The sequence below is a fragment of the Macaca thibetana genome, chromosome 6, assembly GCF_024542745.1.
Source record: "Macaca thibetana thibetana isolate TM-01 chromosome 6, ASM2454274v1, whole genome shotgun sequence".
Classification (NCBI taxonomy): Eukaryota; Metazoa; Chordata; class Mammalia; order Primates; family Cercopithecidae; genus Macaca; species Macaca thibetana.
Genome location: NC_065583.1, coordinates 67,103,458 through 67,116,578, shown reverse-complemented (window position 1 = coordinate 67,116,578; position 13,121 = coordinate 67,103,458). Strand labels below are relative to the sequence as shown.

At 36.5% G+C, this 13,121-nt stretch overlaps 1 protein-coding gene across 2 annotated transcripts in view; it reads left to right on the top strand.

Annotated features, from left to right (window-relative positions):
• Nucleotides 1–10,714, top strand: part of KCNN2 (potassium calcium-activated channel subfamily N member 2) — a 427,681-nt gene extending 416,967 nt beyond the window's left edge. For both annotated transcript variants that reach the window (XM_050793051.1, XM_050793053.1), the window contains 3 exons: nucleotides 1,033–1,160; nucleotides 7,369–7,438; nucleotides 10,108–10,714. In XM_050793051.1, the coding sequence (XP_050649008.1) occupies nucleotides 1,033–1,160; nucleotides 7,369–7,438; nucleotides 10,108–10,395 (486 nt within the window). In that variant the 3' untranslated portion in view covers nucleotides 10,396–10,714. The remainder of the gene's footprint in view (nucleotides 1–1,032; nucleotides 1,161–7,368; nucleotides 7,439–10,107) is intronic.
• Nucleotides 10,715–13,121: the final 2,407 nt, after the last annotated feature.

The window sequence follows — 13,121 nt, the reverse complement described above, 5'->3', positions numbered from 1 at the left end:
ACAATGTTAGCTAATCGCTTCAACCTGACGTGGTTAGCGCAAAGTCAAGTACTTAGAACGCAGTTATCAATCTCAGCTCATTGTTTTGTCTTCCCCACTACATTGCCTTTCTTAAAAAGTTATCTTCCTCCACCTAGCACCCCAGTAACCTGTGACTCTCTTTGTGAAATATCCTTTATCCATCACTGAAAAGAATTAAATGGAATGACTTCTTAAAGTAATCCAAAAGCCCAAGTGAAAGCTGTGGGTCATCAGATCCCATAGAGTGAGCAAGGAAGAAGACAGAATCTGCCCTTGCTGGCCCTTTATCAGCTCCCAGGACTTGTTGAAGACTTTCATCAAGAAAGCAAGTGATTGGATTAAGTATCCATGCCTTTCATCAGCTGCTGTAGGTCTTGGCAGTGTTACTGCAATGCTTTCACCCTTTTCATTTTTCCCATCCATTTGAAATGCAGTGTACCTAAATTTCCAACAAAATCATAACACAGACTCTGTCAGTTAATTAAAGTGTGCTAACAAGCATACAAATTGCTAAGTCACTCTGGGAGGCTATCAGTTCTGGGTGTACTTATACATTCAGCACTGGAAACATGCCTTTCCAGTAGTACACAGCCAGAAATACCAAGCGGGTTTGCAAAGGACAGGATTAACCTTGGCCTCATGGCATTTTGTCTTTCTCCAGGGAAAGGAAGAACATGGAGACAACAATTGCAATACACAGTGGAGAACTCAACACCTCTTGATTAAAAAAAAAAAAAAAAGATGAATAAAAAAGAAGTTTCCTGAAGGAGTAGGATAGAATTTACTGCAGAAAGAAAGTGGTAGTATCTATTTCAATTTAAGTGTTGTTCCCAGGCAGATACAGGTACTTCTAAAAAGACATAGATTCAAGAAAAATAGTATTTTGAGTCATAGTTACTAAATGAAGCTACAGCTCACAATGATCCTTGGGATGAAGACTATGACCCCCAGCAAAGTTACAAAGGATTCTGCTCTGGAATTTATCAACTGCTTTGTTTGTTCTCTTAACAGGTAAAAAATGCAGCTGCCAATGTACTCAGGGAAACATGGCTAATTTACAAAAATACAAAGCTAGTAAAAAAGATAGATCATGCAAAAGTAAGAAAACATCAACGAAAATTCTTGCAAGCTATTCATCAGTAAGTATCATTTTTCATTTTTATCCTGCTTTTGTGTCCTTGGCTTTCAATTTTTGCACTTGGTTGTTCTTGTTTCATAAGGAAAGAAAAAAGAAAACATTGTCATGTTTGCTTCCAGAAGATGTTATATGGCAATTTAATCATTCCACAGTAAGATCCTGAGAATAACCTCAGTTCCTTTAATGGTTAAAAATCACTTATTAGTACTAGAATATTAGTTAAAATGTCTTCTCAGTTTCTCTTTAGAATAACTTCTGCTAAGATGGTATTTCTTAATTTAACCTATTTATTCAGATAGTTTGCTCTAGGATATTTTTAGCTTTATTTTCTAAACATAGCTTCAAACATATTTATATGAATGTAGTGCATATAACTGATTTAATACTTGAATTTTAAATTAGTTTTTAATCAGAAATTTGGCTGTGTTCATTTTAAATGTTCTAGTTTGTGTAGACCTTTTACTCTCTCATCATTATTTTAACTTTATCCAAACCACTATCGTTTAAGTCCTTTGTGCTGTTCCATTGCTATATAATTAACATAGACTTTTAAAGTAACAATCTACATCTAGTAAGATGCATTGATAATTTTAAAGCACAGGGTCTTTCTCCTCCAGGCTGGCAGCATCCTTACTGTAAGTATTATTCATGTGGGTATCGATTGTCATGCCATGCAGACTTGCTCGTAATACCATTTCTGTATGGAGAAGAGCAGATACGGTCACATTTGTGGCTCAGAACAGTGGCTTTCCTTATGAAACCTACCAGGGTAATAATGGAAAGGTGGGTAAATACAAGATGCTTTGGCTATCCAATGAGATTTGTCTCTCAGAGCCAACTAGTATAACAGACAAGAAAACTCAGAGGCTGCAATTTTTATTTCGCATGTTCAGGTAATTCATATGTAATACGGTACCACTAACATTTTGTAGGAAATTACTAAGCATTCATCTTCTACCCTAGAATACAAAACCTGTCCATTGAACTGCCCTGCTTAAATAGGTATCACTGAAAATGTAGAATATGTAATTATGGACAGATTCATATTTCCACAGAAATTAAAACTCAAGTATCCTGAGATTTATAGTAGAGGCAGGCTCTGCACATATGGTAGAGTATCTGGCCTTCATTGCTACTCACTCATACTCTTTCCCCAGCTTTACTAACACACTTTCCTAAGATAGTGATGCTCTTTCCTCTGTAGCTCAGTGACTTGACACACCACCATGGTTTTTCTCCCTTTGTAAGGAAAACACAAGGCTGTAGTTTTCAAATGATACTCTTAAAATAAGGAAAAACACAGAAAGGAACATTATATTCCATCCGACTCACAAGAGGGAACTTGCTCTAGACCTTACAGTTACAGTTATAATCCAGAACCACCACCCAGGAGCACTTGCCTAGACATCTTGATTCCTTGAAGTTTAGATTGAAGAGAATGAGAACGCTTCCTGCCTCCCCACCCAGAGATGCTGAGCTTTCACCTCCATGTTCCTCAACCTATTTTCCTGTCAAACAGGCATCTTCCTCAAGGGACTCATCTCGCACAACTCTCCTATTACAGTGATCTTCCCCTGCTAAAACCATACTACATAGTAACCCCAACATTCATACAGGAGGTCCACAGGCCATACCATGGCAAAATCATTTTTGTACCTTTAATATTTTGATATTAACCTATATTTAGTATGTTAAAAAGAAACCTTACCTTAGTGCATGTGAGAAGATATGTATGTCCAGGGCGGAAGGGTGTGAGATGACACGGCAGTAAGCAAGTGTGGTCGGTCTATGTGTTGAGCAGCCACACATTCCATTGCCTCCAGGATCTTATCTGGGTCCTTTCCTGTCAGTCTGACCTATCAAATAGAAAATTACATGTGATTTACCTTTAATAATTTTTCATATAACAACAAATCCAAAAAAATGCTGTGATAGTTTTTGTAATACGGTTTTGTAGCCATGTGCAGTGGGAATTTGTATTACATCTTATAAGACTGTTCTGGACTATTATGTTCAGAATACACTCACATTCAAAAGCCTGGGGGAGAATTTAGGGGTTTTTACTGTAAAATGCTTTCAACTTTGCTGTAGGTTATTACTTTTTTACATTAAAATATTACAAAAAAAAGTATTTGGGGAAGCTTAAAAACTGTCACTAAGCAAGTTGCAAATGCACCCTACAAGGCATGTCAGCCCTTTCTTAAGGGTGGGTACTGTGGAGTCTCTTGCACGGGGTCTCTTAGCATACTGTATTTGGACAGAGTGACAGAGGAAGCTACTTGTGATTTTTCTGCTTCTGTCAGACATTTCTTATTCTGTTTCTTCTGTAGCAATGTGTACTTCTAAAGCAGATAAGCTTCAGGCAACTCAGAAATGCTCTGAATTGCTTTATAAATTTTTCTAGGGGTTACCGGGTTTCCGTTGAGGTGGGGGACATTTATACTTTGTAAAAGTGTAACTATGTTTATTCATACAAGCTTTGTTTGGCTAGATCATTCTAATCATGCATACTTACCTTTCATTTTAGCTTAGTGTTGGAAGTTAGGGAGTGAAGTCATAGGGAAAGCACATAGGGCTCGATTCCTACGGGCAAGGCTTCCATTGCCCACTGTGCAGATCCACTGAGACCCTCAGCCTTATCTGTCGGCACTGGGTACAATCAGACCTTACTAGCTGAAGAAAAACGTTAAAATTCATTCGATAGATCACTCCTGGCCTCTCCTACTCTCTGATTTGTCCTGGGTGCTTTTTCAGCAGCTCTCTGCTTCTACCAGTCCCTGCTGTCTCAACTCTGTTTCTCTTTTCCAAACTTCATAGCCTCTCTATCCTCTGTTGGATGCTGAACTGTCCAGGCCTGTGCCCTCTTTTCAGTAATTTTCTTTTTAGATTGTCACTTAGTGCCATGAAGTGTTCTCTTTCTCTTAACTTTTAACCCTTTTTCTGGTAGCAACCTTACCTTTAACGTTTATCATTCTTTTATTTCAACTATGGACCAACATGAATTTGTTTCGGAGCCAAGAAATCCAATCTACTTGATTTGTATATCATGAGAGTTGGATTACCTGCCTTTCAGAAACCCCAGGCTTCTGAGTTGTCCTAATTTAGAAAAGATGTGCCCCCTGACAAAAAAACAATTATAATGCCTTTGTTTCAAATATTGTTCTTTTAACCATATCACATTCATATTAGGCAAAAATATTTCTTGTTGTTGACTTGAACATCAAATATCAAGAGGCCATGATGACTTTATGCATGCTCTTCCTTCTGAACTCTTATTCAGAAGGAAGCTGAGTGCTTTCAGATGGGAAAGTATAGTAGCAATGAAGAAGGATAATGGAATAGTGTTTCTCTTTGGCCAATATGTCAAAATCCTGCAGAACCATAACAGGATCTTCCAGCTAATGAATCGAGCCCCCTGTGCACAACTGAACACCACATTGTGTTATTTTGTTCCAGAATATTTTACAGTTTCTTTTCTTTTGTTTTGTCTTTTTATTTCAACAAAATGAAAATAGAGCTCGGAAGTAAGTTGTGTGAGCTGCTCCTTTCAACATTTGCAGAATTTTCTACTGGCTGCATGCACCCAGCGGATCCTTTATTTGTGAATTTTAGTAGTCTGATTGCTGCTATGGAAATGTTATCCAAAATCATGATATTTTCCTGTGATAAGTGAAGTTCACAAGGAAGAAATCAACATATGTTTCTTATTCTTCTTTTTTGGGGGGAAAAAAGTGTAATACACATCTGCATGTTACCTTTTATTCTGGCAGCTGCAGCTTAAGCAGGCTTTTTCTATCAGCTCTCCTACATTACAGGCAGTGTAAGAAACAAACAACAAGACAAGATGATTTCTGGAAGCTAAAGGAATTCCAATCGAATAGGGCTACTCTATGTCAGCTTTCCAGATTCGTAGAAAATAAAATGGGCAAAATTCTACTGTCAGACATAGTATAGTAATCCAAGAGAAGTAAATTCGGCCCCGTTGTTTCCAAGATGAAGTACCCACTTAAGCTAAGAAACTGCCACTGGCTGTTCTAATCTGACTTGTAGAATTCAGGACTTTCTCTGTACTCATTACTTGCTGGAGGCATCTGGTCCAGAGCCCAAACTTCCGTCATTTCTGTGCCACCAATACTACAACTTAAATTTGAAAATGAAACTTTATACAAATTCCTTTATAGAAAATTTAATCCATTTTTATACAAATGGATTAAAAATATTACGAAGAAAGGTAAAGGTAATTGTCAATTGATAGTTGGAATACTGGTATTGAATTCTAGCCATAGGCTGTTGCCTGCAGAAAGCTCTGAGCTGAGATTCTGCTCTTTTTTTTCTAAGAAAAAAAAAAAGCAGGTGTTAGGAGACAAAGACAGAGTGGGACCAGCCTGTGATGTTTTTCTTGCAGTAATGAAGAATTGGAAGAGAACTGAAAGGAATAACTGTTTTCCATCTTAAGTATCACTTAAAGTCATCTAGGATACCTCTGTTGGTATGAATCCAGCAGTGCAGAAACATTGTTCTAATCTAACACACTTCATTCCATATGTGAGGAAACTAAAGGTCCAGGTAGAGTCAGTGAGGATGGAATCCACTGTTGTACATTGCTCTTTCTTCAGTACACTTCTGTGTAATGACCCATAGATGTCTAAGTGTTCTTTTTAGGAGGTATAGGGTGGGGGTAGTTGCCTGTTTTTCAAAGGCACACATCAAAAATTGTAACCCTATTAATTACTGAGGGAAATTTTTCTCAACAATTATATTGGATCTAAATACATGCTTGTAAATTTATTTTAGACTAGGACATATTCCATCTCTATAATAGCATAAAAAGGAGCCAGTTAACTTCGTTCCAGTGTTCTAATAAACACATAGTCGCAATGAGAAGTTATAACCTTCAACTGTTGTAGATTGGTAAAGATCGTGTTGTAGGTAGGTGTCAGCTAAACTTACTGGCAGAAGGCACTGCATCTTCACTGTAGAGCAGATTTGGTGACATATTGGATATCCTAGTTTCAGAACAAAATCACTGAACATTATGAACATATTACAGAAATCTCCCTGGCAGTAAAATCTTGCCCTGTGAGTTTTTATTCCTTCTACATAATTACCTTTCATTTCAATTGAAAAATAATACAAAATACTCTCTCTAGCATTAAAACTATACTTTGTAAAATGACTTGTCATCAAAGTAAAATAAGATTGGCATGACTGTTTGTTTGTTTTCATTAAATAGTTTAGAAGAACCTACTTCTCTTTTGGGAAAAAGCTTTTAGTTGTTAGCTTAAGGAACAATAAACCACATTTGTCTCATTGGAAAATCTTGCTTGGTACACAGTCAACACTGAATAAATATTTGTTGAAAAATAATATAGTAAATAAAGAATAGCAGAGTTCTTACCTAAAAATGTTTCCTAATACCATTTTTTGACTCTTAATTGACTCCTCATCAGGTACATACAATGATATTTAACAGTAGCTAAACATAATCTTACGAGTAGAGACTCCATCTGCCAGATTCTATAATTGTCCTCTGACTTTTATCTACACTGAAAATTAAGGGAAATTTTTCCTAGGAAATGGTCTGGCCTCCCTTCAAATTTAATGGCAGTTCAAGATAAAAGTTAAACGAAATACAGTGAAGAAAAAGATAATAATTATGTGTTTTGTGTTATATTGCTGCTGGTTGAATAAAAGTTTTTTTTTTTTGTTAATAAGAATCTCACTTATCACTGTGTTTTCATCAGGTTCAAATACCTAACCCAATCCATTTCAGACTAAACAGGGCTAATACCTGTATCTAGTCATGTAGGCATAGGAAGGTGCTCATTGCTCCAACATCGATGAAATTCCAGTTGCTTTGCATATTTCTTCCTATGTCTATTTGTCATGATACTGGGGCTTTAAGGAATGTTTTGGCTTTTTCTCATATGGTTAAATCCTTATGAGTCTTTCTGAATCCAACTTTACCTGGTAAATAGTTGTCCTAAGGACATCTCATCTATTGCTGTCTCTCTCCTTTCTTTTTTGCGGTGTTGGGGAAGCATGCTTCTCATTGAACCAGACACATAACCAGTTTGGACTTACCCCAGATATTCAAGGCATTATCCATGCAGTTATTTGCTCTTGTCAATTTTGTGCATGCTCTTTGGAAGGCATAAGATTGCTGTAGAGAGAAGGGAACCTTTCTGATATCAGATTCTGTCTTTTAGATTAAGAAGTGTAAAAATGGAGCAGAGGAAACTGAATGACCAAGCAAACACCTTGGTGGACTTGGCAAAGGTAAGTCTGAGGTGCTTAGCCCTCATAGTTGCATCTGTTGAAATCAGCCACTGCACAGTCACTAATCATTCATGTTTCAAGAGGATCCCAACCCAAATTTAATTAGTAAATCAAACCAACCAAGCACCCTAAAATGATGGTCCAAGTTAAAAGAATGTTTCTATAACTCTCATTTAATGTACTCTTTCCCTGTTACGTTATTCAACCCCATTCTGAAAACATTCCTAGTTACAGTGATTTGGAAGTACCATAAGAAGCTTAAGTGGAATAGGAGACAATACCTGTGAGATTTTTATTTGCATGTAAATCTCATCCCAGTAAGAGCAGAACTGCATCCGAGGTGTGAGTGTGATATTCAGGAATGAATAGGACTCATCAATTAAATTTTGTTCTATGTATTTTAAGCAAACTTAAAAGAATGCAAAGTTGAAATAAAAATAAAAGATACCACCTGTAATCCCAGCACTTTGGGAGGCCAAGATGGGCGGATCACAAGGTCAGGAGATCGAGACCATCCTGGCTAACCCAGTGAAACCCTGTCTCTACTAAAAAATACAAAAAACTAGCCGGGTGAGGTAGCGGGCGCCTGTAGTCCCAGCTACTCGGGAGGCTGAGGCAGGAGAATGGCGTCAACCTGGGAGGCGGAGCTTGCAGTGAGCTGAGATCTGGCCACTGCACTCCAGCCTGGGCGACGGAGCGAGACTCCGTCTCAAAAAAAATAATAATAATAAAAAATAAAAAAATAAAAGATACCAGAAATTACATCCTAAAATGAAAGTTATCACCCCAAAGTGATCATTTTTTATGATTCTTTCTCCATTTCATTATTTCAAAATCATACCACTTTTTAAAAAGTATATTAACGGTCTCCAAATTATTCTACCTTATTTGCAACATTTATCTGATCAATTTCTGGTTGTTTCTCCCCACACAAAACCCATCCTTAAAACATAAATATTTGTCAGCAATCAAAACATTGCATTTTCCTGGTTGAGTTCTAAAGGTGGTATTAGAATAGCATTTATATAATTGTTCAGCCTTTTACCCAAATGCTTTGAAAGAGACAACTCTCAGTTGCATCTTACAAACTGTTTTTTTTGTTTGAGAAATCAGCCATGATTTTACTAAAGCCTCAAGTATAATCCATAAAAATTACAAGTATTTGTTCTAGTCTCATTAAATAATGCATCTAAATTACATTCATTTCAATGTATATCAGTACCACATACTAGATGAAGATGCTAAGTATTTAATGATTTACCCTAGGAGAGCATATATCATGCATATAAACTGGACAGCACACATATATAAGGTATGAAGACATCCTCGATTAATGTGTGTAAATGTGGCTGTTATTTGGACATATGAAAAAAAGATGGGCAAGCTCCATCACTCCTAGGTTAAATGATTTTTAATGGATATTTTTATGGAAAAATGAACAGACCACATTGGAATATGATGCAGAGATGTAATTTTACTTCAAGAGTACCACTGTGAGGCAAGATGCTATTTCTTTATTAATGTACTTATTATGACCACAGGACTGTACGTACCATAAAGGCTCAGTATTTTTGTAAATGAATGGATGCTGTTCACATATTCTCAAGACTGTGTAAAATTAAGTGTCTGCACTATGTCTCTGATCAAACTGAAACAAGGTGCCTATAATCTGAATGATAACTCCCTTATCAGTTCATTTACCATCTTTAAAAGATTGTTAAGCAGAGGAAGAGCATATGATAGAAGAGAAACGAAGTAGAAGGAAGGACAGCTTAAATGAAGGGATCTCAGACTTGGGAAAGTCTGCACTAAACTAAGATTAAAACCTTTTCTTCCCCTTCACTAGCCTTTCCCCTTTCTAGCTCTGAGCTGATCAGTCCTTTCTCTTTGCCTTTTGGCTACTCAGGAAATATACCTAGAAATCCGAGTTATGGATATCCTGTGATCAAGACAGTCAATTTCAAGGTTCACTAGGAATCCAGAAACATTTTCCTATTTTAACCACTTAGCTTTGATTAAGCCTTAGCCAGTAGGTCAGAGCCACAGCCAACAAGGTAGACTGGTAACTTTAGTATCTCCCTCAACTAATATTCTCTCAATTATCTGTAAAATTTCCATTTGACCCAATGGAGAGAGGCCTATAATTTGAAACAAAGGATAACAAACAATATTTAGGAATTTATTGCTTTAAATTACAAAATTGTAAAACCAGTTAATCCTAAACTTCATTTATATTTTACCCTCAACATTTCTGCTAAATCCCAATACTGATTCTGCCCATTTTTAAAAAATTACCCCTGCCCTAATGTTATGTGTTGCAAAATGAATTTGATGTGTACTAACCTTTGTGACAACCTTTAACATACATATATAAATATTAAATTGAAATGTTTTTGTCTATCCTGATACCACCTACAATCATTGGGCATACCACCAGTAGCAGTACCTGCTCCACATTTTCTACAACTGAACCAAAGATCTTATATTTCTGTTATAAATCCTAGCATTGAACAGATACAATGAATTGACTTTGCAAGATGAGCTGTTCAGTTTGCTGACACCCCTGTTATACTGAATGCCACCAGCAAGAGACTGGAGCTAAACTTCTGAGAGGTGGACAGTTTGTGTTCAGGGCAAGTATAATTAACCTTCTCAATCCTGTTTTTCAGACCCAGAATATCATGTATGATATGATTTCTGACTTAAACGAAAGGAGTGAAGACTTCGAGAAGAGGATTGTTACCCTGGAAACAAAATTAGAGACTTTGATTGGTAGCATCCACGCCCTCCCTGGGCTCATAAGCCAGACCATCAGGCAGCAGCAGAGAGATTTCATTGAGGCTCAGATGGAGAGCTACGACAAGCATGTCACTTACAATGCTGAGCGGTCCCGGTCCTCATCCAGGAGGCGGCGGTCCTCTTCCACAGCGCCACCAACTTCATCAGAGAGTAGCTAGAAGAGAATAAGTTAACCACAAAATAAGACTTTTTGCCATCATATGGTCAATATTTTAGCTTTTATTGTAAAGCCCCTATGGTTCTAATCAGCGTTATCCGGGTTCTGATGTCAGAATCCTGGGAACCTGAACACTAAGTTTTAGGCCAAAATGAGTGAAAACTCTTTTTTTTTCCTTCAGATGCACAGGGAATGCACCTATTATTGCTATATAGATTGTTCCTCCTGTAATTTCACTAACTTTTTATTCATGCACTTCAAACAAACTTTACTACTACATTATATGATATATAATAAAAAAAAGTTAATTTCTGCACATACTTGTTTGGTCACTTGACATTTCTAAAGCTTCACTTCTCACATTATTTTCAAGGTAAAATAGCCGATTATCATCTGATGCACACTGATAATTTTGATAGCCAAAAGTTTGGCTGGTTGGAAAAAAAGACTTTCAATTCCTCTATACCCTAAGATTTTTCTCTTGTTATGAATCATTTGCATCAATCATTTCAACCAGGATAGCTTACCAGTTTTTAGGTTGCATTGTCTCATTTTTAATTCAATTTTTTTTCAAAATGTAGAAAGTCAGTCTTTTATCAGAACATATACAAATAAGGAGTAGAGATGCTTTCAAGAATTTTTTAATTCCCAGTTTACTAGCAAATTTATAGGAACAAAGTATCAGGGTACATCACTGTCTGTAAACAGATGGTGCAGAATTTTAGTTCTAAACTAGTTATTTCGTATCTTTCCATTTATTTATTATGAAAGGCCAAGCATGCACTTTAAGTGTTTGGGGCCTACATGTGTATATTCATAGATACATGTTTGCATACAACAGCATAATGAGCATACATAAGCCTAACTCCTAACATATCCTCTAGTAAGTGATCTCATCTTTGTCTGTACTTACATATTTAACACAAGTGAATAGCATCTAGTAAATTTCACGTGTTTTAGGACACTTGTTTCCTGGATGGTTAAGGTCAGTTTGTGTGAAAGAGAACTGAGTGGTTATTGCTACAAACCTACCTGTTTGCAGATTTGCTCTAAGAATCCACTGGGTTTAGAAGAACCATGTGTGAGATGATAGCAATATGGAATTTCCTCATGTGGTGTTATTCCCTGGAGTTTACAAGAAGGCTGATGGTGGTAGGGATAATGTGTCATAAAAATAAGGCTTCGTTTGGACATCTCTGAAAGCAACCTGCTTGTATCAGCCTAAACCTAAAAATATTCAATTTTCAGGGCAATCTGCTTCAGAAGCTTTTGTCCCCCCTCTACTTCATTTTATACCATACCCTTTGGTGTCAACCTTACAACATTCAAGTTGCTAGTATGTTTTTCCTTCTTTAGCACAAACTAGAGTGATATATTTGATCCACCCTACATAGTCCAATGGATAAAATAACATTTGTAACATTCTGCATAAATAATTTAAAAACCAAACAGTTCCTTTCAATATCAAGGATATAAAACTATGATTGCTTTAGATTGCATGAGAACCACTTGCCATTTACTGTCTATCCAAAATGGCTGAAACTAAAGTCCATTCATATAGCTTATATAGGCCTCTGTTGGATGAGAATGAGGCTTGGAATTTTTTTTTTTTTTTATAATAAGTGAAAGGAAACAAGAACACTGGTTATAGAAACATATTGCCAAGTTAAATGAACATCAAGATCCTACTTCATCAAGATTTCTATTTCATGGATGAAATCAAATCTCATTTTATGTATTTTGGGTTACATACAAGAATATATCAAGCATTTGGTATAAACACCGGATGTAAGAAGGAGAAATTTTGGAAAAACATTAATTTGTTCTTACAATGTATATAGTTAATTCTTGTATCTTCTACCTTTGTTGTGACTAAAAGGCACAGTAGCAGCTGAAGTTTATCATCTTACAGATCAATGAACACTATCACCCCAGAACATTAGGGGACTAGGGAAAGAATAATGTATTGCTTCTCTTGTCAAAGATGAGAGAAGACAAAGATTTTAATTTATATTTCTTTACCTTGCATTTATTCTCTTCCTTTTAACTGTAGCTCTTCTAGAATAAGTCACTCTCTTATCCTTCAAAATCAATTTTTCATTTCCTATTCTATGTAGAGTATATGAAAACTGGTAAATATTAAATTTTTTATTTCTATTTTTTTAAATGCCAAATAACCACAGTTTTAAAAGGAGGAGGGGACCCATCGGTTACATAGACATTCTGGCCTGTGATTTGCTGAATCAACCCCACCTTAGGCAGAGCTACCAAGTCTCCTCCCAAATGGCTTTGAATTAGGCAGAGTCCTCTGAGGGCTGCTTAGAGGACTGCTCTTGTGGTGATAAATGCCCTGACTTGCATTTTGCTTTTCAGAATTCCCAATAATTAAGTTCTGTTTGTCTCATCTCAGCCTGCCACACCCTGGTCTGTTTCTCTACAGCCAGCACAAGCCATTTGGCTTCTGCAAATCATTTTAAATTACAATGGCACCACCTTCCTCAGTAATTTTCATTTCCTCCACTTACACTCAATGTCAAGGTTAGTCACTAGAAAGAAGACCCTGTGCTCTTACAGAAATGAGGATGAGCCAAATGCATAACAGATACTACATTTTGGAAATTTCATGTGTTTCTCTCTAGTTTCTCCTCCCTTTCTATTTGTTTTCCAAGAGTCTCTCCATCAAAACATCTATAGTAATCGAGTAATTATGCTCCAAAACAGAATTTG